Genomic DNA, 17,977 nt, shown 5'->3' with positions numbered 1-17,977 from the left:
AGGGGAGTGATAGGCCTCCCCCTCAGCGTAATGAAAATTCCTTGTCATTCACGTAGTAAAAAGTGAGAAGTATGCATGTGCATTAGTGACCAGTTACACATTGTAGGCAGTCTTGGTATCTTGCTCTGCAGGTATGTGTGACTTCTGCCTGTGAATGGGGAACTGGTACCTTGCTATAGTAAAATTTTCCTTGTTCAGGAACCCAAGCACCCCTGTCACTGAACTCTTAAACTCCTGAGTGCTCTGTTCGCTGGTTTAAAAGGAGCAGGTGGGTATGAGCAGATCATATACTGGAAGGGACTGTAATCTCAAAGCATATACAACTGGTGGTTAATTCTTGTCTCTGTGCCCCCAGGCATGTTCTTGGCGAACCCTAGCAGTCTTGCTGGTTTTGAGGGTCAGGGTTAGGTAAGGATAGATCCCTGTGGGAGCATATCTGCAAAATAATATGCATGAGGTTCCAAAGAGACTGCTCACTCATATTCAGCATTGTGGTGGGAACTTATGAGGTGTATGGAGCACTATTTTAGTAGTGAATTACCCTTTCTGGGATTCCTTATCCACTTCACCGTATGGAAGCCTCTAATCACCTGCCCACCTCCTCCAAGTAGATACTTGCAAGAAGATGTGGTCCAAAAAGCATTAAGCCAACTTGAGGTATGTTTCTTTTTAGGGAATTATTAATTCTCATCTTCCTCCCCCAGAATGTTCGGGCCCATATACTCAACATCGCTCATCTTTTTTGCAGGCAGAATTTGGTATTTGCTAGTGTTTATACCTGTATGCTTCGTATAGGAAAGGAAAAAGACCTCAGGACTGGCCCTTCCAAAAAGAGGCACTCTGTGTTTAGTCTTCATCTCCTGGTACTGATTCATGGTGGTGAAATGTTGGGGTATAGGTGAGACTGGTCCCAGAGCTGCAGGCTGAGAGGGATAGCACGCCGCACTAGATTTACCAAATGAAGGTGCCGGCCCCGGAAAGAGAGGAGGAGGGGAGTGAGCGATGCTTACAGCTGGAGGCTGAAGCACTGGGGGGGGGGGGTATTGCAGAGGGGAAACATGAGTGCGAGGGGCAGCTGAAGGGGGGACCGGAGAGTAAAGAAGGGCAGCTGAGGGGTGCGGCAGATGAGATACAGCAACTGGCAGGGGAGAAGGACGCCACCCCGTTGCAGAGCCCCCGGGGACGGGCGGGCCTTAATCCGGCGGCTGATTTCGCGGGGCTTCCCCGGGGCCAGGGGCCCGCCGCACGGGGCCCGGGGCGGGGGGGGGGGGGGTCCGGCGATCCAGGCCGCCTTTTGCGGCGCGCCCCGCGGGTGCCGCGCCGCCCAGCCCCGCCGCGATCACATGCTGGGCGGCCGCGGCCGCCGCCTCCCGCCCGCCCGGCCCTCCGCGCCGCTCTCCTCAGCTCGGCTCCTCCGCTCGTCGCGGCGCGGCTCCGCTCGCCTGGCTGCCCCCGCCGCAGCCCCCAGCCCCCCGCCATCGCCGGGGGAGCGGGGCGGCCCCGCCGCGCTCCCTACCTGCGCCTGCACCACCACCGCCGCCGCTCCCCCCGCGGCCGCGTCCCGCCGGGCCCCGCCGTGCGCGGCCCCGGCGGGCGGCTGCAGGGCGAGAGGAGGAAGCGTCTCGGCGTGGCGAGCGACCGCGGACCGCTGCGAGCCGCGGAGGGGGGAGCGGCAGCGGCGGCTCCGCTTTTCGCCTGGCGGAGGGCTTTCTCGGGCAGCCGTTTGGTTGTATTCCTCCGAAAATCGGGAAGGGTGAATCCGGAGGGCTGGCGTCTGCAAGGACTCTTTAACCCCTGCAGCACCTTCTCTGGAGAGTCACTTTTCTCCCCTGAGAATCAGCGTTGCGTATTTTCCTTCGCCTGCTGCCGCTTAGTTGAAAAATCGACTTCGGAAGAGACGTGCAGCAGAATACTTCGGTCGTTTTGGAAAAGAACTGACTGTGGTACTGACTTTTTTTAAGCTTCAAATGTTGGAAGTTTGACATGGAAGGGAATGTGGTTTGAATTTTTCGGTATCTTTTCAAAGCCTTTTTTCCCCTGTCTGTTTTCAGTTGCTGTGTAGGTATACGTTTTCTTCTGTCGACGGACCTTAAGCTCAGAACATTGTTTGGCTGTTGTGCTGAATAACAAGATTTTCCCCCCCCCACCCCCTTCTGCTGACATACTGTTTTTGTTATCTTTTTATCACAGAAACGTTTTATTAAGGGGTTGAGGCAGTACGGCAAGAACTTCTTCAGGATCCGAAAGGAGTTGCTTCCGAATAAGGAGACTGTAAGTACATTTGGACTTTATGTAATTTGTTTTTTCTCTTGCTGCTTCAGTGTTTGATCTTACGAAACTACTTCCTTTTTACCTTGAACTGAATTCTCTTCAGATAAATGGAAGAGAAATCCACAGTCAGAAAACGTAGCTGTAATTTTTAGTGCAGTTTTTAGGTCTTAGCGTTTGAAAGATGTTACATAAAATAGTCATCGTTGCTGGATGGAGTCACTAAGGTTGGATGAAGTGTATTTATGGAGACCAAATCTAATTTTAAATTCTGACATTATGATGGGATAATACATTTATGCCACCCAGTTGGGCTCAAATGGCAGTGGGTAATTAAAGAAAGCCAAAACAAAACAAAATCTAATTGAATCTGGAAGACTGAGGTATGTGCCTGCTCCTATGACCTGCAGAATTCGGTGGTTGTATTTAACTCTTCACGTTCCTGAAACATGTGGACAGCAAGCATGTAACTTCAGTTTCTGAATGGATCTGTGGCTTATTACTGTACTGAACTTCATAAAGCTTACATAACTGTCATTCTATTGAAAATCCTGGCAAGTGCTTAGAAGGAAGATGGACAGGGAGGAGTGGTTGACTTCTTCAAAGGAAAGAGGGTTTGGGAAGCCTTGGGAATCTAGTTACTTTTCCATTAGTCCTAATTGCCAAGCTTCTCTCGAAGCTTCGGTTTCTATTCTGCAGGTGTCATTTAACTGCTGGGAGGGTGGTTTTGGAAAGAGGTTTCCATATTTGCTCTGAATTTAGAAGGGAGATAACTCAATGAAAATTGAGTTAGGCTATTTTCTAGCGATGTGTTAGTGATCTGGAAAATATTTATTTAAAGCATAACTGGTTGTTTAGACTTGTGTGTATGTGGAATTTGGATGTTCAGTGCAGAAGAGCATTACTGTAAAAATATTTTAAAACCTATCACTTACTGTAGGACATTCTGAGATGTTCTTGTGAGACGATGCTGTGATATCACAATCTTCTGTTGGTAAATAGTTAGTAACACTACTTAAGTCAAATAGGAAGAGGAGGATGAAATGATTCCTGGAGTGCTTCAGTTGGTGTATATGTTCACTGATTCTATTGAGAAGGATGGGAAAACTTGATTACTGATCAAGTGTAGGTAGACTTTGCTTTAGTATTCTGTTGGATTTTGAGGCATGAAGGCCCAATATTGGAAAAATGACAGCTTAGAAGGAATGCCGAAATAGTGTGCTTCTTAGCAACATCTAAGAAATCCAGCACGTAGTCAGTTTAAGCAGTCCTTTTTTCTTTAGAGTATCACCTAGCAATGTATTTAGAACAAATTGGTGTTTACTTTAGAAATGAATTCTGCTGATGGTAAAGCTACTGAGAGGCAGAAGTACTCTTCCAAAGTTTGAATTACAGCAACTATGAAATATGCTTTTAAATATAAAATGTCTCTTTGTGATAGAGAAAAACAGTTTGCGGGAGAAAGGAAAAGAAAAACTAAAGAACTGAGAGTTGAGGGCAGGTGTCTGACCCTGTTTGTACTACTTGACTTCTACATTTGAACTTGGTTATCAGGCCTAAGGCTTTTTGTAAAAGTTTTGCAAGTTTGCAAGTGGTGTGAAACTTCATATAAGCTATCATTTTTCAAGTGTTACATTTTTGTTTCATTAGGTCTAAATTTTCAGTATAGAGAAGACGAAATGTTAAGTTTGAGCAACTGGAAAGCAGTGTGTTGATGGTTTTGAGCAGGCTTTTTTAGCCCCTAGTGGTAACTGATCTACAAATAACCTCTGACCTACAACGGATTGTTTAATCTGTTTCCTATTTTTGCCCACAGGTCTCACTTCTGCTTGCTTTTAATTCCCGATCTTTTTCAGATAAAATTTACAGCAGTTTCGCTATAGTAAGACATGCAGAATAAAGGCTGCAGTAAATAATATTTGATTACCCAGTTTAGCTTTTCTTCCTTAAAGTGGAATAATGAATAATGTAAGTTACAAGGCTGTGGAATTAATTTGTCTGTATTTTTTCATCACCGAAATAATTTCAGATACTTTGCCTGCTGTTTTTCTATTGCAGTGTGAAGTAACCCTCTAGCAATTCCAGAAACGCTAGAAAAAAGGCCTTATTTTCCTGTTTAGCCACCATATTAACGTGAGATGAAGTTCTAAAAATTATTGTATGGACGCAAAAGCACTATGGCAACTCCCAAGTTCTGCAAAAGCTACTTGAAAATGAGTCAGGGGCATTCTTGAAGTGACTTGCCCTAAATGGAAACCAGGCTATAGGTCAATACATCCTGCACATTTCTAATGTATTAGACTTTACCTTACCAGTCACTGAAGCCTGTGGGCAGGGGAGCCAGGGATTTTGCCTCTCTGCAAAACCCACTTACAGTTAAATCTCCTTATTATTATGCTTCTTGTATAATGCCTGCCTTTTCTAGACACTTACATTTATGCTGCTTTCACTGGGCAGAACTCTTCCTAATACCGCCTTCAGCCCTGCGGTTGGAACATGACAATAGTGGAAGATAAGTAATACAATAGAAATACAAAATTATTGTAGAGACTAGGCCTACTTTATATTAAATCAAGCTGAGGCTGCTGTACAGGAAGTCAGAATATAGAGGTGAATATGACATTGTATTTCTTTTATAATATTGGAAGGTGTAAAGTGGCCATGGTGAGAGATGAGAATTAGGCCACACTGTACTAAGTTTTCACAAGCATGCTAAGGAATGTCCTATTTGAGTTGTGCCTTTGCTTTTTTTCCTCTCTATAGTTAATGTACAATACTTTTAAGAAAACCCTGTATTTGTCAATGTGTGTTTTAACTAGTTTAATGTAGTTTTTCAACTTTTTTTAAATTGTTTCTTCTAAATGAATAACCAGCAAGAAAAAATATCTTTATGAAAGAAAATACTTACTGCATATCAAAGCTGTATGTTGGTTTAGGTCTTCACTCTTCCAGTTTATTTCAAATTTCCAATTTATTTCAAAGTTTATGTCTGAGAGGGTTTCCCAGTGGGCATGAGTGTAAATAGCCGTAGCATTCTCTTCAAGCTTTTATAAGCAAGAGACATAGGAACTAAAACCAGCTCTTATCTGAGCATGCCCTCTGCTGAAGTGGGACTGCTGAAAGGGATCAAGGAAAGCCAATAGTTTTATGGCTGGATCAGTAAGTGTTAACCTTCTGATACTGTGGAGAAAAAGTGCTTCCATGTAGATGAGCTTAAATAAAACTTCTGAAACTTCCTTGGGTTTCCATTGAACTCTGTCTTAAATATATCTTCTCCTCTGTTCCTATGTGTCTTTCTTCCTTTCCCCTTCTTCCTCAATAGTTTTCTCTTAGTTATAGCTGTAGTTGAATGGCACAGTTGGTGAAGTATCCTGCTCTCATTTGGTTCATGCTTAGCAGCACTTTTGGTTCTTCTGCATGGTAAGCCAAGAAATAAATTTTGCAGGCACCTATCTGACATGAACAGTTTGCATTAATAACTTCTATTTAAATTCATATGTTGTGAGAATGCAAGGTACGCAGCGGGCAACAAGTCTTAAGTATCTGATTTGGCTTTAAATGTGATATTTATTTTTTTTCCCCTGTTTTGGGATAATTTGCTAAAACTTTGTGATAATATGGGATTTTCGAAGTATTTAAAATTCTCCTGCTCTGAATTCTTTAGGTGATTACGCTGAGCTACTTGAATTTGAGAGTTTTAGAAGCACCAGCATTGTGATAGGCCTGAGATAAATGTACTTAAATGCCTAACTTATTGTGTTCTTGTAAGCAGCTTAACTCTGTGTTAGTGACATGCAAAAGGTAAATAGAAACATGGAGTGAACGTGAGCTTGTGCAGAGCAATAATGTCCAGTCGGGGCAGGAGGAGGAGGTTGCCAAGTCACGGTGTCAGCTTGCTCAGATTTAGAGCTGGGTCCTGTTCTGCTCAGCCTACCCTTGTGCTGGTGACTCAGAAACACTTCTGTAAGCTTCAGTTAGGGTGCAGGTTCAGTTTGCCTGAACTATTTAAGGCCATGGTCCCAGAAGAAACAGATTTCTTTTCCTCTGGCTGGAGTTCCTGCAGCCTGCTTTGACAGATGTGTTATCCGACCAGCAGAACTCAAACATCTTAGGCTGTTCAGTTAGCCAGTAGAAATGGAGTGGGGCGTATGTGATTGTCCCTTTGGCAGCCTTACATAGGTTTAAGAATAATGTCATGTTATATCATTAGATAGCCATGGCATACGCTGCAATTGAATTGAGGTTTTGGAAACACTGTGTCTTTCATGGGAATAGGCCCAAGTACTTTTGACCTCTTCTGCCTATTCTTAGAACTGAGGATGACACCTGTCTGAATGTTTTGAGGTTCTTGAATGACTCCTACTGCGTTCTTCAGGGGAGGTTTATGGTACAGGGATTGTGACCACGGTCTAATTGTCTGCTTGTCTTTTTTCTGGCAGGCTGACGCTCCTTACTGAGCCTTGTAGAGCTGCTTGCTTAGTGAGAAGTCTAAAAAGAGGACAGTGAATCTTTGTGGAGGCATGCAGACTTTGGTCTAATTTTGTTTTCAATTTCCCTGTTGAGCACATAGGTATCTTTGGTGTGTGTGATTTTTGGTTTGGCTGCTTAGCAAGAGACGACAGAGTGCAATCAAAAGGTCTTGCCTCTGGGTGGATGCTTCTGTATTTAGCTTTAAAACACAGTGTAAACAGAAATCATGAATATCAACTGTTTTCCTTACATCAAAATACCTGCAACGTGCTGTGTTTATGCGCCTAAGAACCAAATATGCGTCACCTTTAGGAAAAATAGTCTCTTTTCTGATAGTAAAGTCTTTCTATCCAGATTAAATGCTGTTGGGACATATCTCAGAGACTAAATAAGCTGTGCTCTGTTAATGTTAGGAGACAAAATGAGTGCAGTGTGAGCTTTCAGCATAAACTTCTGTTTAACTTTAGATTGGGGTTTAGATAAACAATTTTATTCTTGCCTCATTAATACTTAATCTTGTGTTACATAATGTACAATATTGGCTTCCTGAGTAGCTCTTAAATATAGTGCAAATGTGTAGTAGCTGAAAGGTCACTGAGTTACCGTATGTGCAGGCTGGCAAGGTGTTTGCCCTCTCTGAGGACAAACTGTATACTATTCATGTCAACAAACAGCCTTAGTAATATTTGTGCAAAATTCTCGTGAGCATATGAAAGGTAAAGATTCTCCCTTGACATAATTGTTCAAATAGCAGTTTTCCTTTGATCAAAAGAGGGGGATAATTAGGTGAATATATTTTGGTCTGTGAGTATAAAGTGATTAGTTAGCCCTACATTGGCTTTTTAATATTTGCATTTAGTAGTATAACTTATTTGTACCAATAGCTGAGTTTGTGTCTGTGGCACGGGCATTATCATTGTTCTCCTTTCCCAAAGGAGTTATATTTTATTTGATGGTATATTCCCCGAGTAATAGGATATTAATACATTGCATAGTCAAGGCATATTATTTCCTGACTTGTCTTTGCTGTAGGAGTGTTCAGAAAGGGACAAGCTATGTAAGCCTTTTCTGTTTGAAAGCTGAACCTTTTTCCTTAATAACTTGTTCTAGCCTAGATGCAGTCAGAGCTGAAATTTTCCATTAGAGTTTGAAGCGACTGCCAACATAAACAGCCACTGCTTCTTTTCATTTCATCTCTGCTCACTGCTGCTAGTGCTTCCATTGCATGGATATTACAGTTGGAGGGTTTTGTTCTTGTTAAAACAGGGACTATAGGCTTCACATTTTAAAAATGATAGCGTAAGACTTTTTTTCTTTACTCATAGCAGATACCCTACTGGGCTTCAGTCCATTTTGAAAAATGGGCAGAGGCATCAGTTAGTTGCTTTTCCTGTGTAAGTGAAACCATTGATTCATTTGCATAACAAACTCTTCTGTAGGCAACATGTTGCCTTTTTTTTTTTTTTGAGTGTGGCTATCTTAGCTGATTGAGGGAGAACACTAAATTAATATGTTTGGCTTTAAGGTAAAGCAGTGTACTGAGGAGGCATACAGTAATTCAGTTCACGCTTCTCACCAGGAGCAGAATAAGTAAGCCAAAGAATTTAATGAAATGCTGAGCTCATAGGAGCTGAGCTCAGATGGAGATATTCCTAAATTTAAGTGGCACTGAGCTGAAAGCTGTTTACAAAGACCAGATCATCTGTAAGGGTTGTTCAGTATATGTGTTCACTGTGATTTGGCTTGTTTTTAAAAGTTTAATTGTTAAACCTATTGCAAATGTCGTCATTTTATTGGATAATAAAACAGAAGGTTTGGAAAGGTATTTAAAGAGACATAATGGTTTAACTCTAGTATACACCCTGTCGTCTTCATCGCTAAAACTGACTTCAGGTCTTACAGGTGAGTAGAGCTGCCAACTGTATACTTCATTGGACAAGCTTGGGCCACAGTTCCAGCTTCATGGTTTATATACCATGCGTGTTCCTCTTGTTTCAGTTTCCCGAGTTTCTTCTTTGGACTTAACATATCCTGAAGGTATATACTGCTTAGCTCTTAAATCCTTGCTCTGTGAACTGCCTTTTTACATTGACTTTTCACTTTCAGAGTCCAATGCTACTAGTGTGTGGTCATCTGATTAACGACTATGGGTACATCTTCCAAAGACCAAAATACCCTTTCTCATAACCTGTATGTCTTGGTTTCAGCTGAAGCAAATAAAACCGAAGAAAGAAAGTACCTGATGTGCATTGTTTTTATTTGGTTTAGATCTCTTAAGCTTTCTCTTAAAAGAATAAGAGAATTAATTTTCAAATGTATTATTTTACTTTTGTATTCTAAAGGTAATTTACAGTGTCATCATCTCAAAAACTGGGCTGCTTATTTGAGTTTCTTACTAAGAAACCTTCATAGGTGAAGAGCATAAAACCAGAAGGTGTATTCACTATGCCACCTGGACTCTAGAATTGCATTTAGCATGGATAATAAATCAACTCTGCACTCTGGTGGGGTTTTTTTTTTTATTATTTTACATTATAAGATTGAAACTCATTGTTTGTTTTTCTCTGAAGGTTTAGAGGTAGGTAGGGGTAAAATATTGTTGCACGCAAAAGAGGGCCATTAGGCAATTGCATCGAGTTCTGTCAGAGAGCCAAAAAGGACAATTTCTGCTCTGTAGTGAAAGGTATGTAGTTGAAGATCTAAGCCAAGATTTTCTGGAAAATTGATAGAATATTGCCTGAGTCTTCCTCAACAACTGAGAGAACACAATGCTGCTGTGACTCCTCATAGTTCTGTTACACTGCATTTTCCTTACCTTCTGTTTATAATTCACCATCATCAGGCATTTTGTTTTATTTTCTTATTGTGAATTATCTTTTTTGCATCTATGCTGAAGGGTATGCGTGACTGGCTAAAATGTTTTTGTTCATCAACAGCTGTATACTTTTTATTCTGTATTTTTCTTTCCCTATGAGAAAAGATATTAGCTTTTCTTCTTTTGTAGCAGTTGTCAGATTGTCTCAAATACTCAGACATCAATCCTAAGGTCCTATGAATCTCAGGTACATAAAATAGGTATCTATTTGAGAATTTTTACAGTTTATTTTAATGGTTGAGTGTCCTATCCTGGCAAGATTCTTTTCCACGGATGCCGTGCACCAAACCCTTGGTGGTGTTTGTTTCCCATCCAGTTAGCAGCTGAAGATATACTTCAAAACTTGAAGATGGCGTTCAGAGAGGCAAAAAAAAAAAAGTCATCTAAGCAACAGTGATGTTTGTGGGACATCCTGTCCTAGAACAGTGCTAATGCTATAAAATTTGGGTAACTCCTTGAAGAAATTAATCTATATAATCCTGCCTGGTGTCTGATTTTTGAAATGGCTTAATAGAGAAATATTCTCCACATAATCCTCTCTGTGGTGCTAATTCACAGACCCACAACTGATATCTGAGGATCTCATGATCTTTAATCATATACCTAGTGTACAGCACTGTTGGGTATGGAATTGAAGTTTTTACAAGTTAAGAGCTGAGTCAGAAGCAAACCTAGTGACTTGCTCAGGGAAACTGAAAACTTCAGTGACAAAGCAGGAAGATAAGCCTTGATGTCCTCTATAGTAGTTGCATTGATGTAAAAGTGGTGTTGCACAAATCTCATCCTACAAGTACTTGATTTAGTCTATGAACGATGTACATGAATCAATGGCTTTGTTTTACGGCAAGTTAAAGACTTCTGGTATGCATGAACATGGCATTCTAAGATGGTACTGTATGTTGGGGGGGCTGGATGGGACCAAAGGGGACAACACAGTGCAAGTCTCTTTGGAAGAGCAACATACCAGTGCTGAATAGATGCTTCAGATGGTGTCTACCTGGTGCTGGTTAGTCCCTCTTTCTTATCTATGCGTTGGGAATGCTAACTTTTAAAAATTCCTGTATGGAGCAGACAAAGGAATTCTTTTTAAAAAGGGTTTTTAGAAAGGGAGGGAGATGTGGAGACAAGTGGTTTGGTTGGCAAGTGGTGAGTTTTATGGCAATTGCTCAAGTCTGAGGTATTGAAAAACAAACTGCAGTGAAACTCAAGCAGTTTTTGTAGCTAATTCAGCTTCTGTGTTTAAACTTGATGTTTATGGCCTATATGTAATTGGTCTTTTATTTTGTATGTGTGTATTTGGGCCAAATTTTATCCTTAGTTATCCACTGGAAGCCAGCGCAGACTGCTCGCAGTTAGTTTTTGCCAGGGTGGTGGCTTGCTTTGGTGGCTTGCTTACATTTGAGGAGCAAGCATTCTGTCTTGATTTTCTCCTCCTCAGCACCCACACTGCTTTCTTGTCCTAGTCAGGGATAATGAAGATTAATTACAAATGTACCATTAAGGGGGGGGGGGGGGGGGGGGGGGGAATAGAGCAGGGGCAGCCAGATTGTAGCTAACATAACTGAGGATGTTATCTAGGTGTTGTCCCAAGTGGTGCCATTTCATGTGTGTCATTACAGTGTGTGAGAGAGATTATAATTTCAGAAGGTATTGCAGCAGTTTTCTTTGAATTTTCAAGTTCAAGAAGTAAATAAATATAAACAGCTTTGACGTGTTGAGAGGGTCATGTTACAGGAGAATCGGGGTCATCTGGAATGCTTAGCAGTGCAAAGCAGTTTTCAGTTCCTTAACACAGACATTCATAAATTTGTTATTCAGGTTGTGTAGGGTTCAATAGAGCAAGTCATTTGGGGGCAAAAGATTGTGCACCAGGAAAAAAAATAAATCGTCTGTTGGCAGAGAGTAAACTATACTTTTAATGCATCTTGCCTGCCACCCTGAGCATGAAATTAACTTTCTTCTTATACAACAGATCATTGGCCTTAATCGTTGCTTCCTGCCCCAGATGGCACCGTAAGAACGGTATCTACAGTGTTCTTTTGGCACAGAATCAGCCCCCAAATACATTATTCAGTCCTAAATATCCTGTAATATGCTGCTATAACTGTACTGTGAGAACAAGACAATAACAACCTCAGCAGACAGATGCACTCATTTTGTCATTTTTGTTTCAAACCAGCTGTAAAAAAGAAGCAGTGCTTGATTACTGTTTTTTTGTTGTTGTTTTTTTTTCTTGCCAAGGAAAACTCCCAGGAATTACACAGATTGTGGAATAAACTGAGAACGGGGAATTAAGAATAGTGGCTTTTGTTTAAAGGGGCTGTGCCATAGGGGAAACTAAGGCAGTTTGTAGCTATAACAGGCCGTGTAAGCCTTGCACTTTAAGAAACATTTAACATCACAAGCTGAAATCTGCTACGTTTGCTTTTGTTTTGTTTCCCCTTTCTATTTTATCTGAAAGAAGAAAGCTTAGGAGTATGATAGAATTCAAATTCTCAGGACATAAAAACGCTAATGATTACTTATAGGTGATGGTGACGTTCTTTTGGGTAAACATCTACTGCTCTTGTCACAGCAGCACGTAAGGAAGAGGCCTGTTCTGCAAGGTGTTCAGTTGGTAGGAGGAAGGCTGCAAATCTGAACCGTAGCCCTGTATACATGTGTATGATGGTGGATTTATAGTGGGGGATTCCTTTCCCTGCCAAGAGGTAGAATGCATTTTCAGGCACCGTAATGTCTTCTGGTATGTGGAAAACAAAGATAATGAAGCTGTGGGTTTCCCGTTCCTGCTTGTGAGTAATAAGTATCTTGCAAGACTGGGGTCCACCATTTGTGCTGTTTGTGCTTTTTGCTTGGAGTAAAAGGGGCTCCCTCTGCTGACTATGCCTCTGACGTTGTCCCAGGTAGAACGGCATTCTTATGCTCCAGCATCACACGTTCTGCAGTAAAGAAATTCAGCACACTGCTTCACTTTTTGCTTTTAGTCTAGTTAAGGTACAGGTAGTGTCGCATCAAACATTGAGTAATCAAAGCAGGTTCCACGGAAAACCTTTTCCTTTTTACATCTCTTATTTTTAAAAAATCTTAGAATGTTGACAGGTATGTTTCCTTCTGATTTAGATCTTTCAAGTTTAAATTTTTGAATTCCCCTTTTCTTTGTAAATGTGAACATAGAAACGTTCTCTTTTGGGGAGATGGAAACGAAAGAGATGATTTCCTAAGTAATCGCTGTATTTAAGAACTTGGAGTCTTAAGAAATAAACAAAGTGTTATGAGATTAATGACAAAACCAAAAATGCTGACAGTACTGATGGTTGGGAAATCCTTATTGGCTCTGGTCATCTGCGGTATAGAAAATTGGCAGGGAACATTGTTTCTTTTTATGCTACCAAACTCCTGTACAGCAGTAAGAAATCTGGCATTAAAAAGGTGCTGATAAGTACTTTTACTGCCATGGTGAAATAGATTGTTCTTGTTGGGTGGAACAGTTGAGTTGATTCCCCTCCTTCCCTTCCCCCAACCATACTTTCTGTGCTCCCTTTTCCCTTCCTCCCAATGCCCCTGACACAAACTGAATTATTTTGTACAATGCCTCTAGACCCTAACCTTTAAAGAAAGGGAGAGTACATTCCAGGTTATAAAACAGCTCTTTCCTCATGCAATTTGAGAAGTCCTCCCTGTTGTTTAATTCTGAGCCTGCTTTGTGCCTAGTGCCTCTTGTTGTGTAAAGCACTAGGACATCCCACAGGAACTCTTGATTTATTTTGCTAACTCTGCTCTTCTCTGTGGTTCAGAAACCTCTAATGATCTGTGAAGCTCCAAGATTTTTGAGTTGAACAGTAGTAGTTTTAAGAACCTCCTCTACTACATGAAAGTCTTAACACTTTCCACATGCTGGGTTTTGGCCTCATGAAAAGCTGGCCTCCTACAAATACAGTTTGTAAAGCTAGGCATCCTGGGCCAGGGCTTGTTAATGCTATTGTGAGGGGGGGGGAAGAGAAAAAATGTAATGAAAACTCTGGGCTCTTGGCCAGCAAGGAAGATGTGATACAGTGAACATGTTTCTGTTGCCCTTTGTTACTGTTTAAGTTTGATTAGCTTTGTTTCCGGTGAGCTTAATTACGGTTCTTTTCTTCTGGTTTTGTTGGGGTGTTTTGTTTTTTGTTTTTGTTTTTTTTAATGGCTAAGGAGGGGATCTTTGCCAAAGCTCAAGTCTTTCATTACCTGAATTGCAGTGAGAGGGAACCGGAGAAATAAATCATGCCACCTCCCCAACAAACAAACAAACGAACAAAAAAAACCCCAAAAGAAACCCCATTAAACTATAAAAACAACCCTTCTCTCTCTTTTCCTTATTCCTGCAGCCCTACCACTGTTTCTTTCCATCTGTTACTTTCCCTTCCCTGAAGTTTCTTTTAGGCCTTTAGAGTTAAGAGTGAATTTAGACAAATGTGCAATGCTAACTGCATTACTTGGATTTATCTTTTCTATTTAGCAGCACAAGATAAGGGAAAGAGGGATATTGCCGTTCTAAACGCTTGCTTATTTCTGAGAGCCCAAAAGACATATTTGTTGCCTGTCTGTGTAGGAGAGGGTGTGTCATGGGAGCCTCATGACCTCATCGGAGATTGTGTACTTGCTAGTTTATGTAGTAAGTTTTTGCCTGTGCAGTTTTCTTCACGTTTGGAGGTTGTGCTTCACTAGAGCTTGGCTGACTTCTCTGCAATTTTGATGTCGCACAAACTACACTTTCTGCGTAGGTTTCCTTTCATTGTATTAAGAGTAATACAGTTGCAATGTATAATGGCTTAGAGACTGGAAGAACATAGTTTACAGAAATGGATGGTTTTTTGTTTGGACCCTGGTTTTGTTCTGCAGAATTTCTTACCTTGCCAATTCAGGTGTGATTAAAAATATGTGCCATAAACCTTGCACACTCTGGATGCTTAAAGGGCATATGGAAAAATGCATTTATCCTAATTCCCACTGTTAAATCAGATCTAGTATGTAGAATAACTCTGTGTGTTGTATAACTGGACTTTCACCTTGTTATGATGAAGTGACATGGACAAAGGCCTTCCACCTCCAATGCTCTGTTAAACTTGTATTGATTTAACAATTCCAGCTCATGTTCTTATTCTGTGGCATTTGATGTGATAGATTTTTTTGTTGTTGTTGTTGCTGCCTGGATTTAGAAGAACATTCTTTTGTTGTGAGCATAAGAGCTTCTAAAGAGAATTTATCTGCTCACTGTGGGCATAAAGCTCTCCTCCCTATCTTTCTCTTATTTATATTCTTTTAAGGTGAGTAATGTTTTTGTTTCAGAGAAATCTGTGTTTCTTAAACTTATAAGCCTTTCAAAAATGATTCAAATGATTTTCAGCTAAAGGATGAAAAGGAGGGAGCTAAAGTCTTGTTAGATTTGAACAACCGAAGAGTTTTAACCCATAGATGTCCAAGATATATTTGGAAATAATGCATATACTTCTAGAAAGTTTTATTTAATAGGTGTGTATCTACTGTAGAGAGACAAATGGAGGTTGTACGCTGCTATTTGTGGTTGTTATGAATGACCCCACTTGCCCCACTCTTATCTTCTGAATATTTTTCCACGGAGCGTATTAATAGTGCTGCTGAAGACAAATCAATGGGATTGTTAAGTGTTTAAGTGAAAACTGCCCTACCGTTTTCCCACCTCATCCAATCACTCTTTTATAGTCCTTAACCCATGTTTACACACTCTCGAGTCATGACTCTAAAAAAACCGTGCTGGTATTTAGAAATTGTGACTGTAGAAGTTTTCATTGCTTCAGCAATTTAGTAGTATGTAACAAATTTGTATGAATCGCCACTGAATAGCTAGTTTTATATATTTATGTATGTGCCAAACCAGTGTTAAGTTTTTGGGGTTTTTTTGAATTACTGAAGTTTCACTTTGACCTTTTCAAGTGAACTTATGTAGAAAAGATATGGGAAATTTTTAAAACTGAGTTTCACATTATGTTTGATTGCTTTAGTTGTCATCTCGGAGCTGAAAATGTGGATGGAATCCTGCAGGCTGTAGATAAGCAGCCTTCTGGTGCACTGTTCAGTCTTGGTTTGTCGTTCCATAAAGGTCATGTCAAAATGAGGAGAGAAAAAAACAAAACAAAACAACAAAAAACCGCAGACTAGCAGGGACTTCTTATCTTCGGAATAAGAAGTTCTTTGGGCTACTGATTTCTCGGATGTTCTTGCTTCAGTTTCTCTCCAGGAATATATCCTCTTCTCCTTCAATGCTGAAAAGAGTCCATTGTGTAACTTACTTCCCAAATACTCTGTTAATCAGCCTCCAGCTTTTGCAACGTCATTGTAGTTGTAATACTCTGTTGGCAAAAGGAAGGCTAATAAGGAGAGGTAGTTTCTTTATTTGGGTCAATGTCTGTAGTCGAAGTCTTTGCAGATTGAGCAGTGCAGGGGAGAAAACACAGCTAGTGGAAACCTAGTGGGTAGACATTGATAGATATGGTTTGCTCTGACGCTTAATTAGACCTGTCTGTTTCTGAATGGTTGTTACCAGGTGGAAGGATGGGGCTGGGGGGGGAGCTGGTCTGTTGGGTACCAGGCAGTTTCCTAAGATCATCCATCTGCTTTTATTCCTCTTCTCCCCCACTTCCCAAAGTCACCTTCATCTGCAGTATATAGTGGGGATTTCCATTTTATTTCATTAGAAGTGTTTTTTGAAGGGCAGCAGGAAAGTAAGTTAGATGCTGCCAAAGCTTTGTTGCCTCTGTATTATTTTGCCTTGTCTCCATAATAATTAATGTTGACGTTGCTGCTTGAAGGCTGCTGGGTTCCTGGCGGCTCTGCTTTCTTACTTCCCAGGGGATCTGTTTGCCATGGGATATATGCCCTCTGAGATGCAGACGCTGAAAAAATAAGTTGCAGGTACCTGCATCTTTTCTGAACAGAAACAATGTGCGCCCATTAATTAAATCCTTAATAGGTTAAAAGCCCTTTCGTAGGAGGCTTCCTCTGTTAGCTTTGAAGCATTTTTGAGGAATTCTGTGAAACAGTACCTTCTGAACGCTGTGAGCTTTGCATAGCGTGGTGCTAGGAGGTTGCAGGCTGTACACCTGTTCTGGGCCCTCCTGGGTGTCTGGGGCCATGTTGTTGCAAATTTTTCTAAGCCTAGTGAGTAACCAAACCACAGTAAAAAACGACTAGTGAACCACAGAAAAAGCTTTGTTCGTACATTTGACAATTAGAATGGTTTCAATTATGAGACCACTTTGCAGTAGCATGTGTTTGATGGATTAGGGAAACATGAGTAATAGAAAACCTGTCTTGCTGCTTTGCGTCTCGAGTCTTTTCTGAAGGGAGGAAGGAGTGCGTGCTATTTCGGTTAGCAACAGCTTTCTTGTGAGTAGGGAAATGCGAGTTAAGAAGGTCTGCATGGTTTTAAATATAAAAAAATAACCAAAGTAAATACACACAACCACTATAAGAACTTACTATTGGAATTCAGTTACGTATGATAGTTGCTTATATACTTTTTTCCCACTTCTAATACATTTTTGAAAATTTGAATTTTCAAGAGTGCTGTGGGAATTTATGCCTAGTTGGGCTCTCATTATTGGATGTTACTCTGCTCAAGGTAATTGTCTGCTGTGATTGACTGTAAGGAAATGATTTGTATTAGTTGTGGGTTTGTTAGGTTTTGTTGTTGGGTTTTTTAATTGCCAGAGCACTGAATATAGAAGTACTCTTCTAACATAGATACCAAAAAAGGACACAGGTAAATGGCTGTATCTTGTAATGCTTTCACCTTGTCCCACATATTTAATCTATTTAAAAATTCAAATGTTCTCAGAAATCTGTATGTCTGTACAGTAAATAACTGTTCTTTTCCTGAAGTTAGTACCTGTATCGAAGGCCAGAAGGAAATTGGTGTTTTCCTACATTGTTGGATGTAATTCTTTGGTGTGTTAAACAAGTATTTTTCCTTCACAGTAAATTAAAATATGCACACATCCATAACTACAGTACCTGGAGAATATCCTAATTCAGGAGGCAGCCTGGTTTGTTATCCCTTCCACAGTTCAAGTCTTGTTAGCTGGATTGTTCCTCTTGGGTAAGAACCACAAACAATTTAGTAGGAAAGTAGTAAGTTTGATGGTTAGACTATATAGCTTTTCCATGCCATGCAAGTGACACAGTGTGCTCTGCTGACCTATTACCTTCTTTACTACCATTCATGGTTAATTATTTTTTCTGGGTGACTGTCTTTTGAACTCTTCCTGTATGGAGACTTACCATAGGTTTGGAAACTAACACAAAGATTTTTAACTTTTAATCTTATCTGGACTTGTTAAATTTTTATTT

At 40.6% G+C, this 17,977-nt stretch overlaps 1 protein-coding gene across 3 annotated transcripts in view; it reads left to right on the top strand.

Moving 5' to 3' along the window:
* RERE (arginine-glutamic acid dipeptide repeats) overlaps window positions 1-17,977 on the top strand; it is a 256,805-nt gene that overhangs the window by 197,404 nt on the left and 41,424 nt on the right. For all 3 annotated transcript variants that reach the window (XM_050909265.1, XM_050909263.1, XM_050909264.1), the window contains exon 11: window positions 2,191-2,271. In XM_050909265.1, the coding sequence (XP_050765222.1) occupies window positions 2,191-2,271 (81 nt within the window). The remainder of the gene's footprint in view (window positions 1-2,190; window positions 2,272-17,977) is intronic.

The sequence above is a fragment of the Gymnogyps californianus genome, chromosome 21 (assembly GCF_018139145.2).
Source record: "Gymnogyps californianus isolate 813 chromosome 21, ASM1813914v2, whole genome shotgun sequence".
NCBI classification, from domain to species: domain Eukaryota; kingdom Metazoa; phylum Chordata; class Aves; order Accipitriformes; family Cathartidae; genus Gymnogyps; species Gymnogyps californianus.
Note: the sequence above shows the minus strand (reverse complement) of the source record. Positions and strands in the feature narration are given on the sequence as shown.